Raw genomic sequence first — 18,030 nt, 5'->3', positions numbered from 1 at the left:
AGATGACTTGTAAAAATTAGAACCTTTTAGATATGTGTTTTAGGAATTCACGAAGAAGACAGCGATATAAAACGATACTTTAAAAGAAACCAACTGAAGAGTTTACAAGCTACTGGGAAGGAATTGATATTGTGATAATTTTTTGGAAGTGACTAATGGTGAACACATCGTACAATGTAGAAGAGAAAAAAAAAGAAATGATCCGCCAGGTGACTTTTCAGAAATCGAAGAAGAAAAAAAAAAAAAAGCCATAGAAAGCAGAAAGATCTCACATCTACATCAACAGATATAGCAAGGAGAGCCCGTACTTCCCGGGCCAAGTCTGCCAGCGACTTTCAAATCATTGAAACTGCGTCCGTGTGTATCATGCTCTTTGTAAATCCAAACTTCATAGAATCGTAACGGGCTGGTGACGAACGGTAACCAGCGGGGCTCGTCAGAGCGAAGGTATGCGAATTACCTTAGAAGGGGAGTTGGGTGCGACGCTGAGCATCCATGAGCTTGCGTCGAACTGCCTCGCCGCCCGCGTAGCCGCTGGCCTTGCGCTTCCGGGTGGGAGTGCGCTGATCCGCGTGCTTGGCGTGTCGGAAGACACTGGCTGGTCGCGAGGGGGAGTTGGCGGGCATGAATTCGCGGTGTTGAGGGAGGCGGAGGAGGGCCTGGTACCGGTTATGGTTGCGACGGAATGCGGTGACGATGCCCTTGTCCAGGTGATTCAGGAAGCTCTCAGCGGGGTTGCTGGCCGGCTGTGACTCGTTGCGGGTCGGGGTGTGAGAGCCTATGGTTTGGCGCATGGAGCTGGGGTTGGCCATGGGGGAGATGAGTGCTTCGTCGTCGAAGGGCTTGTCCATGTCTTCTTCCTCGTCTGAGGAGCCGTTGCCAAAGTCGATGAAGTCGTCGACGTTGAGAGCGGACTCCGGGTCATCTTCATCATCGTCCTCGTAGGAGCTGTCGATGGCGAAGTCTTGCGAGGGGTAGAAGGCTTCAGGGGGGCCCATGACCTGGCCACCCGGTGTTAGATCGTTGCCGAGGGCAGTCATCATCAGGTTGGCGCTGGAGGCCAGCATCGGGCTGAAGTCCATTTGGTTGGGGGATGCGAGAGCATCGGTGTCGCTCTCATCGACCAGGTGAAGGGTAGTCTGACGAGGGCTGTTGTTGGCAGTGCCTGCCATGCTGTTGGCGGTAGAGTCGAGCCAATCGTGACGGGAGGAGGCGTATGCAGGAATGATGACAAGATGCTTGCCCGAGCAGTCAACTATCGCTACGGGCTTGTACGGATCGGCCTTGAAGGTACCCATGATTGGGCCCCGTCGGCGTGGGACAGGGTCGGACTTGTCATCGCCGACAGCGGCCAGGGAGTCGGTGGAGTCACGGCGAAGAAGAGAGCGGGGGTGGGTGATGGTAGCGGGAGGGGGAAGATCTTCATCAGTGGTATCACCATCGTCGGCTGGAATTGGATTAGCAAAGAAATCAAAGAAGCATGTCCAGGCAGCCAGCATACTCTCATATCCGCTCAGGCTACCCTCGGAGGTTCCGTCGGATTCAACATGGTAGATATTTCCGTGACCGTAATCAGTATCGGCAAATATCTCTTCAGACTGGCGGCGATGGCTACGGTGGTGGTCGTGGTTGTCGTTCTCGATCATGCGACGCAGCTGAGGGTCCAGTGAATCCTGCTGGAGGAAATCACCGGAGATCTCATCTTCTGTGTGAGATTCACTGTCGGATGAAGAATCCGAGCGCTCTTCAAAGTGGACTCGGCGAGCCACGGGGGTTTCAACAGCTTCAGAAGCTATGTCTGTTTCGCCGAAAGTTTCCATGGCACTATACAGATGTTCTTCGTCGAAGAAGGATGCAGCCGGGAGGAACATGGAGTCCCCAAAGCCAGTGGTGGCATTCCACTGTTCGTTCGCTTCATATGAAGGGAGGACGCGCTGGTGATTCTCAGACTCTAGAATCATCATCTCTTCCATTTTTTCAACGTCCTGCTCCTCGTCCTCTGCATCAGTAATGTAGTCCACAGCAGCATAGACATCATCTGAGCTCTCTTCGGAGTCACTGTTATTACTGCTGAAACCACCATCCCAGTCGTCGTCGTCAGAGATCCGTCTTTTCTTGTTCACGGCAGGCTGACGCCCCGTCTTACGACCCTTGTTCTGACGACGATTGTAAGACGGGGCCTTGGCCAACGGCCTATCTTCCTCGTCATCTGCATCGTCGTCGTCTGATCCATCAGCCTCGTCGCTCAAGTCGTCCAAGGAGGAGACTGATGAGACGCTCGAGACTGATGATGATGAGGCCCGACGCTTTCGCTCGGTACCGGATCGGGCCTTCTTTGGCTGACCCTTTGGGGACATGAGGTGTCGACGGAGGTTTTCCGGGGTGACTGCCCGGTGGCTGCTCTTAGCAGAAGCCTTGGGGGCCCGCTTGGAGGAATATGGGCTCGTTTGAGACATTGTGTAGATATTGTAAACTTTTTGGAGGGTATGCTTTTTTCAGCGGTGAAAACTTAGTTCTGGTGGTTCTCAGATATGTCGATTGAGGTAGATAGGATAGGTGGCGGGGCTCGATCTCTCTCCGTAGCGTTTTTTAAGAGGCCAAGGTAGGTTTCGATATGTTATGAGTAAGATTCGAGTGAGTGTCGTGAGGGAGGATGTTGGAGAGGGGAGGTGATCGAGGAGGGGGAAAAGATCCGGGGAATTTTTTTCGTAACCGGGCGAAGCACCTCGAGTCCAGTAGGGACGTAAAAGTGCTCTTTCAGTGACTGTATTGGGGGGGCAATTCCGACGCTTTGGAGCGGCCGTCGAAAGAGTAGAATATCGTCGAGTGGAATTGAAGTCGGAGCTGCTGGACTGGGGAGCCGGCAGATTCAGGCTCCCCAGCGGGGGATTTACAGCTCAACGGCAGCCATTTGGCAAGAATTCTCGACGGTATTGGATAGGTTAACAGTTTGGGTAAGAAAATAAATACCGGAGTTGGCACAAAGAAAGGTTGGATAGGGAAGAAGAAAGTCGAGAAGGGATAAGCCGATAAAAGTAGAGCGTCACTGGATTTTTCCAGTGGAGCCGGTGATTGGCCACTTGGCCGCCTCACGTTATTCGTTGGCGGCAGTTCACCGCATCTTTTCCGTTCTTTTTTATTATTTCTATTTTTCTGATTGACTCGCCTGTATAGCTACCTAGCTAGTTGGGCTTCGGGTCTAGGTGACTCACTACTCCTTCGCTAGGTCCAGGGCTGGCCTCCCTGATCCCCCTAGGTCTCTAGGTCTCTAGGTCCCTAGGTCCCTCGATGACTCCCTGCCTCGGTACAAGCCATGACTCCCTTGAGGCTAGGCTACGTAGCAATCCATAATAAAAGAGGAGAAAAAGAAAAATTGGACACTATTAGCCAGGACTGGCCAAGCGCGTGCTTAGTCCGACAATCCTGCGGGTCCAGGCTTGTCCCGCTGCTGGAACGGCATGTGAGGAAATGGCCCTTTGGATGTCAAACTAGGCGTCTTGCCCAGAGCAGCGGCTGTCCCGTGCGGGCTTGCAGGTCGAGTGCATGGTGATTCATCGCGCGATCAATGGCACACTGGCGATGAATCATATTGTTTCGTGAGTTCAAGCCGGTTTGATTGGTCGGGTCTGAATATCCCGTCCATCTTTTCTGCCGCGGTGGCAACTCGGGACTCTCCATTCCGGGCCCAATTTACGTTTTTTCTTTTTTTTTTTTTGCTTAGCTTTCTCCGATCTGCCCGGGAACCTGCAGTCCCCCTCATCGAAAACAAAGGAGGGGGGTTGAAAAGAGGCGGTAAGTAGGAACAACCTGAACAGGGACAGGGACTACGTTGATCCTGCGGGATGCATGAGATAGATCGCATCCATCTTATCTCCCTAGACTTGGCCTCAGGCTGAGGCTTAAGGCCTTTGACGGCCGGCAAGGGATAAATCAGAAACCATGACCCCTCCTCTCTCCAACTCTCGTGCCTGCAAGATCATCTCCGCCCCGCATGTGGGTCACGATTTGTATCCTCCAATCATGTGCCAATATGCTCCCCGAGAAAGGTTTGCGGCGCTAACCTATTTTTACTATTTGAAGATTGGTCTTATTTGGCACCACGTGAGAGTAGTGGGTTTGGTTTGATTTGATCCATAGAGTCAATGATTCATACGAGTAAAAGGGCAAAGATCCAAGGCCAAAAGGTAAATGGTAAATTTCAAATGGTTGACATAGGGGGCGGTGTGGCGCATTGTTGGCGTCTACAGTCCAGCCTCGTCCGTACCCCTCATTCAAGGCAGCCTGGTAAGCCAAATGTAGGTACACCGTATATGGACATCACGAACCCGATCAAATAACCTAGATCATGGGAAGCTTGACGGACCTTTATCATTTTATCCTTCGCGATATCGCTTTCACCTCGAAGCCCAGTGTTCCTCCTATAAGTGCAAAGTCCATCGAGCTCCGGCTCCCACCAGAACTATGGACGATCATACTGGAGAATGTAAGCTGCACGCTTTCCCAATGCTATCTAGACTAATTTGAATCGCTCCAGCTGCAACGTATCGACCCGCAAGCTCTTGGAGCCGCCGGTCTCTCCTGCCGAGGCTTGCGCCGACTGGTCCTGCCTTTGCAGATGCGCTCGGTCATTTTGAACTATTTTGGAGCCGAAGACGCAGTCATTATTGAAGGTCTCTACAACACTCATACTGCACACCAGACGCGATGTATTGTTAAGAGCGGCAATGAAATTATCGAGCATCCACGAGTTCTATTCATTCGGAGGTTCCGACCGGATGACCGGCTCAAAGCGAAGGATACCCTCCAAGAAGCCATTAAGCGTGCCCAGAATCTGAGAGTCCTCAAGTAGGTCATTCGTATCCTTATTTTGTAACGAGGGTATACTGAAAACCCGTCTAGAACTGGAATCTGGTCGGTCGCAAATAGCCTGATCAAATCTCTTGAGGAAAACCGACCACAAGCACGTCTTGTTATTGAAAGCGAGTATCTTCCAACCAACATCCTCGAGCTACAAGGACTGACCCACTCTTCGTGTCTGTCATCCCTGTCTTGTGCATCCCCATTCACTGAGCATGGGAGCGAAACCCTCATACAAGCATACGCCTTGTTGATAGACATTATTTGCACGTCTGTGAATTTGAAAATCTTGCGTCTAGAGAATTACTCCTCAGATCGATTCCCTGAAAGGTGGCCAAGACTCAGTCCTCGATTCGGAGACCGCTTTCCTAATATCAAACACCTCCACCTGAGCGGACACTTCGCAGTCGAAACGCCAAAGTCCTCATATTGGGCCGACGCCATTCAATGGGAGTCCTTGCAGAGCTTAACACTTGGAAACGAAGCAATCAACCCATTTCTGGAGCTCGCTACAGGCCGCATATCTCATCTGGAGTCCTTCGGATTGTTCTGGGATTCATGGCACGCCAGTGAATATTTTGCTCCGGTCAAAGACTTGATTTTGGGATTTGTGACGAGCTTAACGGAGCTATCTAGTTTTGCCACTTCGAACATCACGAAACAGCTGTTATTTCAGATATGCGAACACCACAAGCAACATCTCCGAAGCTTGGCTGTTCATCGTGTTGTGGATGGTCGAAATGACTACTGGACAACAGGTACCTTTGGCTACCACTTTAATGACACCTTACCTTTACTCTTTGGACAAACAATCTATGGCCTCCCGCCTCTGCTACAAGACCTTGAGAATTTCGAGGTCACCGTGGTGTGGAACGGACAATGGGTGAGTCCCGAAGAACTACAAAGCATAGTTCTGCATCAACTAATAGTCTACTAGCCCGAACAGATGATCATCGCGGTTTCCAAATTCCCCCGCCTAAGGTCTCTGACTGTCTCTGTCCCAATGACACTATCAGGCATGCATCTCTCAGGCATGCACGCAGGGGAAGCCAACGCGCCATTCATCAGAGAGGAGACGTGTAGAGATCTATATGCCAAGTTATCAAAGGAACGAGAACGACAATTCCCTTCATATCAAGCGCGAGTTGAAAGTGGGGAGCTAACACACCTGGCCTCGTTGGATGTCGAGGTAGGTGAGTGGGACATCGTTTGCAAGCCGCAGCCCCGGTGGCCCGAGAATGCCGATAGACGGCTTTACGCGTGTCGGACGACTACATCTCGATTTACCTCTCCCGCCGAGACTATTAGAAAGCTATCGATCAATAAAGTCCGCGAACCGCATGGACCATGTCACAGGTTCAATTTGCATCGAATCGCGCTGGGTAAACTGGGCTTGGAGAACGAGGTGGAGGCATGGTGTTGAAATCTCGGGAATGGGTATCTACACTAGGAATCCAGATGATGCGGATAAACAATAACATTATGTGCAATACTATAACGCATAATTGGAATAATGACAGCCGTGATTCGTTATTATCGCTGTCCTCTCACGGCTTCCAGAATAACCTCGCCACCCATGGCTAGGGACCCGCCGTTACCCGCTTGCACCCACGAGCAATCCATGGAACGCCTTTTCTTGGGAGGCAAAAAAGTCAACAGACCAGATGTACAGCAAGTTTTGCCGAACTAAGGACAACGTGTTATGTAGCTTAGGTTCCGGGATAGGGCGCGATGTTTGAAGGCGTAGTCTCAGGTTTGGACCGACCAAAAATGGAAAGGCGGGACTTGGATCTGGTCGGGAGCGGCGCTGGGCCTGGGCGAGCACCCTCGTCAGTGGGACTCAGGGGCTCCGAAGCTGCGACAGGAGTCTCAACGGCCGAAGCTGCGGCAGGACTCTCAACGGCCGAAGCTCGGGCTTCTTCGACTCTCCTGACGCCTTCGCGAACCTCCTCGGTCGAGGCACCCTGGGGTGCTGTCGTTGTCAAGGTCTCCGTTGTACGGATCTTGCCCTGTTCGGTGTCTTCGTTGAGCTTATTGATTTCTTCCTCGGTCACGAGGCGCTCATTTTCCAGCCGGACCTCGCGGCCCCGCTTGTGGCAGTACCATAGCACGAAAAGTAGGACTAGATTATGTTAGCATGGATCCTAAATTTTGTATTTTCTGTGGCCACTTACTGAACAGGGCCAATGACCAGAGCACGTTCATGCCCAGCACAGCTGGGAAACGTGCGCGCAAGAATGCCATGATCGATCGTAGCATCCCGACAATGGCGGCTGGCTTGGAAACCAGCTCCTTCAGGCTGGGAATGTTCAGGCCGACCTTATTGGCGGCGGCTGCTGCTTTGCCCACGTTCTCCATGTTGATACCACTCTGTGCTGCGCGTTCGCCAGCCACAGCAAGCATCTCTGGAGCCAGGGTCTCAGTCCACTTCTCGGGAAGCTTCTCGATAAGCTTCTGTAGGAATCCAGGCAGCTTGGTGTAGGTATCCTGTAATTGCCGATTTCCGTTTGTCAGGAGCATCTCCAGGTCGTGGTAGGCTGTAGGAACGCCGTTGATCAGATCTTTGAAGATCAACTTGAACTTCCTCAGCAATTCTTGTGTCTCGTCGCTAACGGAGAACACGCGGTTGTTGTCCGCTGCGAGATTCAACCGCTCCAAGATATCCGTCATATCCTCCTGATCCTTTTTTGCTTGGTCGTCATTGTCGGTGGTGGATGTTGCGGTTGGAATAGGAGCAGGGCTGTGAGGTTGCGAGTCGGTTCCGGTACTCGACTTTTTATTCTATGAAAAAAGGAAATGCGTCAATATTATGAACCCGTAATCATGGTCATTCCGCGAGTTGCGCATACTTTTTCGGACTCTGTGTTCTTCTTCCAGAACATGGCGTTCCATCGTTTCTTCTTCTTTTCGGGGGCTGCCGCCGGTTCTGTCTTCGGGGTTTCCGACTCAGTCTTCTCAATATTCTCGGACTTCTCATGCGCCTTCCTCTCTTCCTCTCCGAGCTCCTTTCCAAGCTCCTCTAGCGGCGAGGTAGGAAGCGGTACGCTCAGGGCCTCTTGTGAGGTCTCGTTCAGAGCGGACGGCTGAAAGCCCTCTGCAGTAGTCTCAGTAGCTTCGGTAGGTAGGCCGCTTTGCCCAGATGGCTCGGGCGCATTCTCAGGCTGAGCAGTGAGTCGCCGCAGGTAAGCCTCCTCTTCGGCAGTTAGAACAGGGTTGGAGGGTGTCATGACCTGCGAGGATCGCCGCCGGTTCTTGATCTGATTGAAGTACTCCATGGCCATAAATGAGAGGTGGAAAATGACTTCGAAGGGTTGCAGAGGAGAAGTTGAATCTTGAAAAACAAAGGATGAAACGGGTGGGCGCGTGGGTGACAGCAAGGGGTTTGAGCGTAGACCTTGTCGATAGATCAACCTATAAAATATCAGAGCTGCAGAGAGATCAACCCTGTATTGATCGATCGCTGTGGCAAGTAGGCAAGCCACGGAAAATTATCTACTGTGTATGGGGTACCAAAGACGGAATAAGTTTGAGGCCAAGCTCAGCTTGCGATGATATCACCGGTGGGCCAACCCCACACACCCCAGCGCCACCGTGCCACCGCCACATGCACCGCCACCTTCAGATCTGCAATATCTTGTTTAATATCTACGGTCCATTGCAAGTGGTATAATCAATACTAATATAGAGGGTATGCATGTATCGATATTCGATGGAAAGCAGATTATTTTTTCAAGCCTGGTGATTTACAACGCGGCGGAGAATTCCGCACCTGAAGCCATCTTGTGACCCAACGCTCAATATTGACCAGCTACTTGCTCGTTGGCGAGCCACATCTACGTCCATCTCCCTTCTAGAGACCCAGTAGTGGTGACGTAGTAGATTGTAGTTACACTGCTTGTACTCTTTCTGGTTGCTTGGCTGAGATACTGGTCTATTCACACTATTCACACTATTCAAAATCTCCAGAACGACCCAATTATGCTGAAGGACGTGGGATTTGGCCGCATCACCCCTCAATATCAATTAAAAAAATCCGCAATTATAGGCACCATATGGCTCTAGACTTAGAATTATAGTCACGGAGTGGTCATCTCAATGGGGAATGTATACGCTAGAAGTTTGTAGCCGCGTAGAACTAGAATTCCTAGGTTTAGAACATTTCAACAATACTTTGAGCCTATCTGTGTTCGAAACCGATTGACAAGAGAAAGACAATGTACACTGTGACCCAAGTAGTAAAGCGATGACTTTTATATCCGCAATTAGCTTTCACTGTATTCCGAAGGGGATAACAAAAGAAACGCTTAGTACATCCGCGCTGGTTGGACTACTGACGGCGGAGTTTGGATTTGGAAGACTGCAATAGGCGAAGCGAACAAGAAAGGTAGAGCAACCCTCCAAAACACCAGCATGATGGACGAGCGGTGCGAGTTGATTGAAAAACTATGTGGCGTCTGTTACACCGACCCCAAAGCTTGTCCATATCTCAACCTCCCTTGGTGGAGGAGTCGGAGTTTCATGGTTCAAGGAGTGTGCTATCCCCATCTCACTGTACGCAAGACAGATGACCACTTCTAAGAGACATTTGAAACAGGCGTGTGGTCCAGTCCTTGCAAAGGCAGTCAGCCGGTTTCTTGTCGCAGTATCATCATTGATACAATCAACACTCTACTGGAATATAGTTAGAGCGAGCTAGTTTCATTATGTAATTGCCGACCGGATTAACTAACTATTCAGAGAAATGAAATGCCCTTATTGATCCTCATATTCAACAAGAGAATTGACCTCGGTCCACAAGTGCCGAATTCTCAAGTGCCGGTGGTTATTTCGATAAGTCCGATGTATAAAAAGCACGTCCAGTATGCAAGGCTTACGGGGATCCAATTACCACACGAATGTTCTCGATCGTAGTTGCAGGGACTTGTTTCATCTTGATTACAGTGAGTTCCTTGTGACCTCAACAATTGTGGGTGCTGGATTTATCAATCTCGGTGTCTGTTCAATTTGCGACAGCGGCGTTTTGAATGTTGTGCCCGAGGGCGAACACAGATAGGTGATAGATCACATCTGAGATGCGTTTCCCAAATTACCAAGTAGAAGAGCCAGCATTTCAGACATCGCTAAGAAATTTCCATGCCCTTGTTACAGAAACGTGCGCCATCTGAGATGCGTTTCCCAAATTACCAAGTAGAAGAGCCAGCATTTCAGACATCGCTAAGAAATTTCCATGCCCTTGTTACAGAAACGTGCGCCTCTCTGGTCCACTGAGTTCTCGACCGGTTGAACTTCGGAACCCTATTAAGGTCATACTTTCTGATCCATGGTTCTCGTGGGTGGCAGGTATGGGGCAAAAGTGTCTTGGGCGCTGTAACATCAAAAATTAGGACACTAGGACAACTGGACCCAAACTGCGGTATGTACTAAGCCGTTGGTCTAAAGGGAGAAACCTGCGGGATTCAAGACTCGATTTTGAGGCGGATCCATCGGGCAGGATGTTCCCCACACAGCGCGTTCTCTCGGACCGTTTGAGGGACCCCCTAGTGTCGCACCCTGAACCTAATTGGGAAGAGCTGTCCGATGAAGATCTGCTCTATGGGCGTTCCTGTGATCGGCTTCAACTTTGTTATTCTTCGACCCCGCATCTCTGGCCGCCACGGCCACGGCCCTTTGCAAGTTAGGGCACCTCGGGTCAGTTAGAGGGGTCAATGCAAGACAAATGCCGTCTGCAATTCAGCATTCCTTGTTCAATCTTATTTTTTTTCGCCGGTCATCCATGGGTTCTCAGTGGCCCTAAGTTCCCCACTCCCTGCAGATCCCGAGGCACGCGAGAACGGAGATATCCCCGAAAGTATATGCTGAAGTATCCACGCATCACAATGTTTGATTCTGAGACGAAGCTTACCGTGTTGGAAAATTGCTCCGCTTGATCCACGGCAACAGAGTATGGAGTTCCCGGCAATTTGGATGTACGTATGATTCATCAAGTCATGGGAGAAACCCATTTAAAGCAAGAGTCCTCCCCAAGAACAATTGTAAAGATAAGCCGGTCTAGTTCAATCTTTCCATTTTTACTACCTATTTTGCAAAGATGTATTTCAACAAAGCCTCTCTGCTGGCGACAGCTGCCTTGATATCCGAGGTCGCTGCCATCCCAACTCTGCAGTCGCGGGCCACTGCTGGTAGGTTCACCTCCACCCTCGCAGCTGTCAATCCGTGCTCATACTCTCTCATGTTAAGACTCCGCTGCGTTCTCCGCGCTCCAGCGTGCCGCCCAGCTTTCTTCTGCCGCGTACACCGGATGCTTTGGCACAGCTTTTGATGTCACTATCACCAAGACTATCACTGATACCTTGACCGACACCCACGTACGTTTGATTCGAGCAAGTACAAATCGACACTGAATAACGTTTACAGGGCTATGTTGGATACTCTATTTCGGAGAAGAAGATCTCTGTTGTCATGAAGGGCTCCACCAGCTGTAAGCTACTTTTCTTTTCTCTAAGTGGATGGAGTTCACTGCTGACCACTCTTAGACACCAACATAATGAACGACGTTGATACCACCCTTGTTACCCCGTCACTATCCGGTGTCACTTTCCCCTCTGGTGTGAAGATCATGAAGGGCATCAACAGTCCCTGGTCTGCGGTACACGACTCTGTAATCTCCGAGGTCAAGTCGCTGATCGCGAAATACCCCGATTACTCTTTGGAGTCAACTGGGCACTCTCTCGGTGGATCGCTCACCTACATTTCTTACGTCGCTCTTTCCCAGAATTTCCCCGACAAGGATATTACCAGCAATGCTTTGGCTGCCTTCCCCATTGGCAACGCGGCCTGGGCCAGCTTTGCCGGTGGTCTGAATGGAACCTTGAACCGGGGTAACAACGCTGCTGACGGTGTGCCTGTGAGTCTTGCTGAGCTGACCTTTTAGACAACACTTGCTGACTGAATATTCCAGAACATGTACGTGAACTTGCCGTACGACTTTGTCCACTATGGAACCGTAAGTGTTTTCCTGGATGTATTTGATCCTCCGGAGTTAGGTCTCTAACCCGTAAACAGGAGTACTACAGCTCTGGTACTGCCGCTACCTGCGTTAAGTGCTCTGGAGAGCGTGATACCTCTTGCTCCGCTGGAAATGGCATGTACGGCGTGACTGCCGGCCACTTCTACAGCTTCGGTGTGGGCTTGGGCATGGCCGGATGTTCATCGTCTCTGTTCTAATCCCATGAGCTTATGACGGCGGTTCTTGGAGAACTCATGATATTGGGCAAGACCATGTGACTGGGTCTATACTTCCTTGCAGGCGAGGAGGCCTTGTTCATTGGAATGACGGGTAGGACGTCGGGCCATTCAACATGACCGGCAGCTTGCGATCATTTGGTTATTTTCTTTTCTTGAAATCTGTATCATCTGTATGATCAATGAATTGTCGGCCTTCATCTGAACTTGTGTGACATCTCGTGACCGTAGATAAGCCCAGGCCGCAGCAGCAACGTGCATATGGCCACGCCGATCGTCGAATCACTGGCCAATGTGACACGCGGATTTAGCGCCACTCTCCGAACGCAACGGCAGTTTTCAAATGAGGCTTGTACTTCACCCTGGTGATGATATCGCCCTACATCACCTGACCCCGTATCTTAAATAGCGCGTGGCCCGCTCCCCCCGTTTTCCTCTTCACGTCTGCCAGAGTTGACAACCGCAAACGTTAGTTTTCAGTAACTCTCGAATGCAAAGCTATCATCCGGGCTAGTTTCTTGCCGTCTCTTGACGAAACGGTGGAACCATCTCGGAAGACGGCTTCCAGAACTCTCACGCCCATACTGGATCCGCAGCGTCGCTTATTCCTTCTTTTTGACCAACTCATATCACTCCTTTCTGGTATTCTAGGGGTTTCTCGTCGCTAGGTTTGGGATTTCGATATCCTCTGTCTTTTGTGGCTCTTGTCATGTTCAGACGCTCATTTTCCTCGAAGAGCCGGGCGGGCAAGACCGTCAAGGCTAGCAAGAAGAAGTACGACGAACAGGTTAAGGAGAAGATGCAGCAGAAGGTGGACGACAGAGCAGATAATCCACCCGCGGGAAGGTGGTAAAGTCATCCAGTATTTCGTTGAGCCAGACTAACGTAAGCTCAATAGTGCTCTCACCAGTCCCATTATTACTATCGTGGTGGGCCGAGAGCAGCGTCTGTTCGCCGCCCACGAGGATGTCTTGTCCATCTCGCCGTACTTTCGCGATGCTCTTAAGGAGAAGTCGGGGGAAGACGGCCCGAAGCAACTGGCTCTACCTGACGAGTCAGTGCCCGTACTATCCTATTATCTTTATCTACGGCAGTATACTCACATGAAACAGGGAACCTGAAATCCTGTCCTGCATTCTCGAGTTCTTATACAAAGGCGATTACTACCCACGCTTGCTTCACGGCAAGCGTCGAGACTCTTGGTACCTCGAGAATGCTCAGGATATTGACCACAGCGGTCGCGGCTCGAGCGAAGCGACGTTCTTCCACCCAGTTGTGGAAGGCGTTGTACTCCGAGACACTGTGGTGTACTGCTCTGCCGAGAAATACGGTCTGGAAGAATTGAAGCGCATTTGTCTTCGAAAGCAAGGCCTTCAAATCGGTATTCCAGCCGATGTGATCTTACGATCTGCTCGGTACGCGTATGACAACACTCCTGACTCGGAGTCTCGAATGCGCGCTCATTACCTTTCTCTCATCATCCGAAGTCGGAAGACTTTCAAGAGAAGCGGGACCATGCAGATGGAAATGGAGGTCGGTGGCAAGTTATTTTTTGATCTGTTTGTGGCAATGTGCAATCACATGGATGACCTCGCGGAGATCCGGTAGGATCCTTCTATCCCTACTCCTTGTCCGTGGACTCCTTTTGCAGGTTGTCCGGGCTGCTAACACAACACCCCTGCAATTTTGGACTATGAACGCTTACAACTCTGACAGCGCCAAGCGAACCCCGAGGCTGTTCTAGCCGGTCGTCCACATTGCCTTTGATTTTTCGGATCGAGCTGCACGATATTGAAATTGAACGAGGGGGCATACTGATTTTCAACCAGAATGGCTATCTGACTGCGACTTTGTATCGGTCTGTTATTTTGCTTTGACAGCAAAACAACTTCTCTTCCATCGAGGTTGGCCGCCATTTGATGGTTTAAACAAACCGCCCTATTCATTTTTAATTGATTGGAGTACGTGAATTGCGATAATCGACATCTTCACTCCTTGATGATTCGTCGAGCGTATTAGCAACTTTTTCGCCCATCTTCTGCGTTAATGCTGCGTTCTCGTTTACTTATGACAACCATGTCTCCATTCCTTGTATACCGACGCCTGTTCGTTGTTTATGATACTATTAGGCCTCTGGCCCCTTGGTGATGAGAAAAATGAAATGAGAAATTCGGCCACCTCAAAATTGTCTCTCGTAGTCGTTTCACTTCATACTATAAAGTTGTTGTCCTTCGTGGACTCGGATTCACAGTTATCTATCAACTTACAACCCACAGATGCCTTTCACTTTGCATATCCTGAGCCTCTGGCCTTGGCCATGTCCATCTCCGCACTACTCAGTGGGTTGTCAACGTGTTACATAGGCTACTTCAACCCGACTTTGATTATTGGTAGCTCTGACCGTCATTGGGACAGGACTCGTATCCACTTTACAGCCGGACTCATCTACCGCAAAGTGGATATCTTATTCTGTGTATGGTGGTGCTTAGAAAATGCAAAGAAGGCGGCGATCATTAGCCTCTTCAAGGCTTCGCAGAGCTTGTCCTAGGAGCTAGCCCCGATCTCTTGGGATAGTTTCTAGACGGCTTGATTTTATTTCATGAGCCGGTCAACCAGAAGCCCTAGGAACTCGAATTCTCTTACGCATACATAATATTCCTTCGGAAATTTTGCCAGGAAAAGGAAGTAATTTCAATTAAATGAGATATATATTAAATGAGATGTATATTTAAGCCCTCGCTCTGTCAAGAATCGTCTTTACCACTCCCCGTACATCAACAATCTGTTTAGGCAATATCGAAGAATACTGCGCTGTAGTCAATCAGCTTGCATGAAAAACTTCAAGTACACAAGTAGTATAGGTAGGGCAGAGAAGTGTAATTCAATTTGGTGCTTATCCCCCCAAAGACCTTTACTCGGGATTCACAGGGAATGTACCATGCTCTAAGTATGGATCAGGCTTTTCATCAAGCCTGATACAAGTTCCGTACACCCTCAAAGTCCGAATCAAATCGTTCCCATCCTTTTCCTGATCAGCCAGCATATCATTACAATGCAATGTATGCGGGAAGACAATTGCCTGCGACAAGACATAGGCGCCCTCCCATCCATCTTGATAGCTGCGGCTCACCGCTCGACCCAGCAGTCTCCAGAAGTACAGGCAATGTGTCTGGTGCCATTCATGTGTCGCCCAAATCTCGGCTCGCTCCCTGAGAACCACCGGGTCCTGTGCAACCAGCTCTAGGCCATCAGCATCCCCATACCAGTCAAAGTGACCAGCTTTGTGGAAGGGTGCATAGCGAGAGGTCTCTGATACGACATCGGCGGCCAGATCGGGCTCGTAGCAGGCGGGCGGAATCCAACAATATACAATCACATCAAAGATGCAGCCGTTGGCAATGGCCTCTTCATTAGTAGTGCCGCATTCAAGGGGGGAGGCCCGCAGGGGATAGCCGCACACCTGAAGGCCAGGTGGTGACTAGAGGCTTGCGATGGGGTTCATCCCCAGGATCAACACCCTTTTGATCGTGATGGGCGCTGCTTCGGGTAGCACAATGAACTACCGTCCACACAATAACTAGGATGCACACTGCGGCTGCAGACATTGAGAGATAGACACCACATCGGCGCCAAAATATGAGGATGAGGCTCCCGGTGGATCGGTGTGAGATTGCAGTGCCTAGGTATTTTTCTTCGGCTTCACGATCTCGGTCACATCCATCGGGACCTTCCGAGTCCCAAGTTAATGAGGAATCGAGGCGGCGAGAATCACGTTCATCGATCGAGCTGTTGGATGGGTCATCCGAGCCCGTCATGAGTGGATGACTGGCCTCCTCCATGGCTCCAAATTATATTATGGGGAAAGTCCAAACGTTTTTCAAAAGGTAAAGATCATATGGGTGATTTAATCAAGGTAAAGACAAACTGAACTTGGGGTTGGGGGAATTGATTGTCGCAGATATTCTGGCGTTGGTTTAAATTACACCTCCCTCGTGACTACGAAATTAAGCATGTACCTAGGTATGTATGTATGTATATTGTTTGTATGGTCTTGTAACGTAAACGTATATACCGCGCCTCGTGGAAAAGCACAGGCTGTCTTTCTTACTGCATGAGAGATGCTTAGTTCATTCCCTTCGATTACTTCATTCTTGAAGGCCAATTGCCTTGCATTATGTTACATTGCATATCCGTGATAATCGTCAAACTATGAGAAATAGAGGAAAAAGTGCCCAATTGAAGCAACCCGTCTACTCTCTGATCTAGATAAATAAACGAGGCCTCATGTGCGGGGTAGGTGCATGAAAGATGCTTAGTTCAATCCATTCGATTGCTCCATTCTTGAAGGCCAATTGCCTTGCATTATGTTACATTGCATATCCGTGATGATCGTCAAACTACGAGAGATAGGAAGAAAAGTGCCCAATTGAAGCAACTCGTCTACTCTCTGATCTAGATAAAGAAGCGAGGTCGCATGTGCGGGGTAGGTGCATGGTCGATGAGCAAGGGCTGCAAGGCGGAGGTCCGTACGGAGGGCGAGATATACATCGACATAAGCACTAATATGGGGGCGCAATTTCTTTTGAGTATTTGCTATGTTGCTATGCAAGATTTACCTAAAGAGAGTGAAGGTTCTGACCAAAAGTGATAAGCACTAAAGCATGCTAATCTTACGCAATCATGAACATCTAATAGGTGAAGCTGTCTCATGATATAGATATAACGCAAATCAAATTTAGGCAAAGGCGCGTCGTTTCGCTAACGTTGTCGTGACCGACACTCATTACGTGGCCGTCTATGGTGATAGTTCACAATATGTATGCTTTCGAAGTCTTACTTTGGATTGGGCTAATCTCTATTCCGATCTCCATGTGTGTTGGCATTGACAAGGCGCAGGCCGTGATGTGGGACAATGAACGATATAGAATGTGACTGCGCTCCAATGTAATACTGCTAGAACAAAAGTACGACCGACGCCTAGAAAATCTCCTTTCCAAGATCACCATCGTCCGGATGCTCGTCATACCATTGAAAGATCGTTTTAAATTTGTGGTTCTAGGTCGAATATATCAGCCGTGACTCGTACTAAGTACTCTCCCTCGTAGTCAAAACAACATACCATGATATGTGGTTGAAAATCGACCGGCCGTCTAATGGCTCCAAAGTCTTCTATCGGGACGGAGTTTTCATCGTGCCATTTCATGATGGCTCCAAAGTCGCGACACTTGTGATTGATGCTGAAATCTGGGAAAGCATTTTTCTGGGCATCCAGCCATGTATGCGGATAAACGTCCACATTAGCGGTGCACATCAAATTCTGTAGGAGCATATATACACAGTGGCTGACATGAAGCTGGTGGTACTCATTGTTTGTGTCGGAGTCGTCGTAGTAGTAGCCGTAGTTATCTTTTAGATGCATGCGGAGTCTGTTCAGGCAATGGATCTGATGAAAGACATCAACACGGCCGATATATGCTTCCTCGCCAAACCCGAAGGACTCAGGAAATTTTGCTGCTCTTGCGGGGTCTTTATCGTGGGCCAGAATGTACTCGCGACTGATAGGAACCGGTTTTTGACTTTCTATTCGTGCCCAAGCGGCATCGACTTCGGGGGAAGGCGGTTGGCGAAAGATCGAGACGGGTTGTTGCTCGAGGAATGTACCATTCAATCTCGTCGAGATGAGGGCGATATCAATATCGTCGAAGAGAGGTGCTATACACATTTTCAGCCAGGTTTCCTTCTTTTTCTCGAGGACTTATTGTTGGATACATGGTTCAGATGTCTGTCTGAGCAGCCAATTCCTCTGGGGGGAGACTGGGGTCGGTAATTTGTAAGAGATCATCGACATGGTAAAGAGCCACAGAGACAGGAGAAAGAATAATGCATTCAAAATCGTGCTCCAATGGGGCCATCTGCCAGGTGAACATGGCA

The 18,030-nt window shown here is 49.7% G+C and overlaps 8 protein-coding genes across 8 annotated transcripts; 4 read left to right on the top strand and 4 right to left on the bottom strand.

The window, feature by feature from the left end:
• Positions 1-461: 461 nt before the first annotated feature.
• N7443_010480 (uncharacterized protein) lies at positions 462-2,456 on the bottom strand (the record flags this gene model as incomplete). Its single annotated transcript, XM_056890536.1, has 1 exon — positions 462-2,456. One exon carries the CDS (start codon positions 2,454-2,456, stop codon positions 462-464), a length of 1,995 nt encoding a protein of 664 aa, XP_056737027.1.
• Positions 2,457-4,345: 1,889 nt separating this feature from the next.
• Positions 4,346-6,280, top strand: N7443_010479 (Tetratricopeptide-like helical; the record flags this gene model as incomplete). Its single annotated transcript, XM_056890535.1, has 4 exons — positions 4,346-4,483; positions 4,535-4,845; positions 4,900-5,740; positions 5,795-6,280. The coding sequence occupies 4 exons, from the start codon at positions 4,346-4,348 to the stop codon at positions 6,278-6,280; spliced, it is 1,776 nt and encodes a 591-aa protein (XP_056737026.1).
• Positions 6,281-6,566: 286 nt separating this feature from the next.
• Positions 6,567-8,138, bottom strand: N7443_010478 (uncharacterized protein; the record flags this gene model as incomplete). Its single annotated transcript, XM_056890534.1, has 3 exons — positions 6,567-6,979; positions 7,032-7,638; positions 7,707-8,138. The coding sequence occupies 3 exons, from the start codon at positions 8,136-8,138 to the stop codon at positions 6,567-6,569; spliced, it is 1,452 nt and encodes a 483-aa protein (XP_056737025.1).
• Positions 8,139-9,071: 933 nt separating this feature from the next.
• N7443_010477 (Crossover junction endonuclease mus81) lies at positions 9,072-9,435 on the top strand (the record flags this gene model as incomplete). Its single annotated transcript, XM_056890533.1, has 2 exons — positions 9,072-9,092; positions 9,166-9,435. 2 exons carry the CDS (start codon positions 9,072-9,074, stop codon positions 9,433-9,435), a joined length of 291 nt encoding a protein of 96 aa, XP_056737024.1.
• Positions 9,436-10,945: 1,510 nt separating this feature from the next.
• Positions 10,946-12,081, top strand: N7443_010476 (putative alkaline lipase; the record flags this gene model as incomplete). Its single annotated transcript, XM_056890532.1, has 6 exons — positions 10,946-11,036; positions 11,095-11,222; positions 11,272-11,335; positions 11,391-11,761; positions 11,816-11,860; positions 11,920-12,081. The coding sequence occupies 6 exons, from the start codon at positions 10,946-10,948 to the stop codon at positions 12,079-12,081; spliced, it is 861 nt and encodes a 286-aa protein (XP_056737023.1).
• Positions 12,082-12,808: 727 nt separating this feature from the next.
• On the top strand, positions 12,809-13,864 carry N7443_010475 (BTB/POZ domain-containing protein; the record flags this gene model as incomplete). The annotated part of the gene is made up of 4 exons (XM_056890531.1): positions 12,809-12,948; positions 12,998-13,153; positions 13,212-13,703; positions 13,816-13,864. 4 exons carry the CDS (start codon positions 12,809-12,811, stop codon positions 13,841-13,843), a joined length of 816 nt encoding a protein of 271 aa, XP_056737022.1. The 3' UTR covers positions 13,844-13,864.
• A 1,146-nt stretch (positions 13,865-15,010) lies between these two features.
• On the bottom strand, positions 15,011-15,938 carry N7443_010474 (uncharacterized protein; the record flags this gene model as incomplete). The annotated part of the gene is made up of 2 exons (XM_056890530.1): positions 15,011-15,504; positions 15,560-15,938. 2 exons carry the CDS (start codon positions 15,936-15,938, stop codon positions 15,011-15,013), a joined length of 873 nt encoding a protein of 290 aa, XP_056737021.1.
• Positions 15,939-17,076: 1,138 nt separating this feature from the next.
• On the bottom strand, positions 17,077-17,821 carry N7443_010473 (oxidase ustYa family protein; the record flags this gene model as incomplete). The annotated part of the gene is made up of 2 exons (XM_056890529.1): positions 17,077-17,154; positions 17,219-17,821. The coding sequence occupies 2 exons, from the start codon at positions 17,819-17,821 to the stop codon at positions 17,077-17,079; spliced, it is 681 nt and encodes a 226-aa protein (XP_056737020.1).
• Positions 17,822-18,030: the final 209 nt, after the last annotated feature.

Source organism: Penicillium atrosanguineum (assembly GCF_028827265.1).
Source record: "Penicillium atrosanguineum strain IBT 20685 chromosome Unknown utg000008l_segment0_segment0, whole genome shotgun sequence".
NCBI lineage: Eukaryota > Fungi > Ascomycota > Eurotiomycetes > Eurotiales > Aspergillaceae > Penicillium > Penicillium atrosanguineum.
Note: the sequence above shows the minus strand (reverse complement) of the source record. Positions and strands in the feature narration are given on the sequence as shown.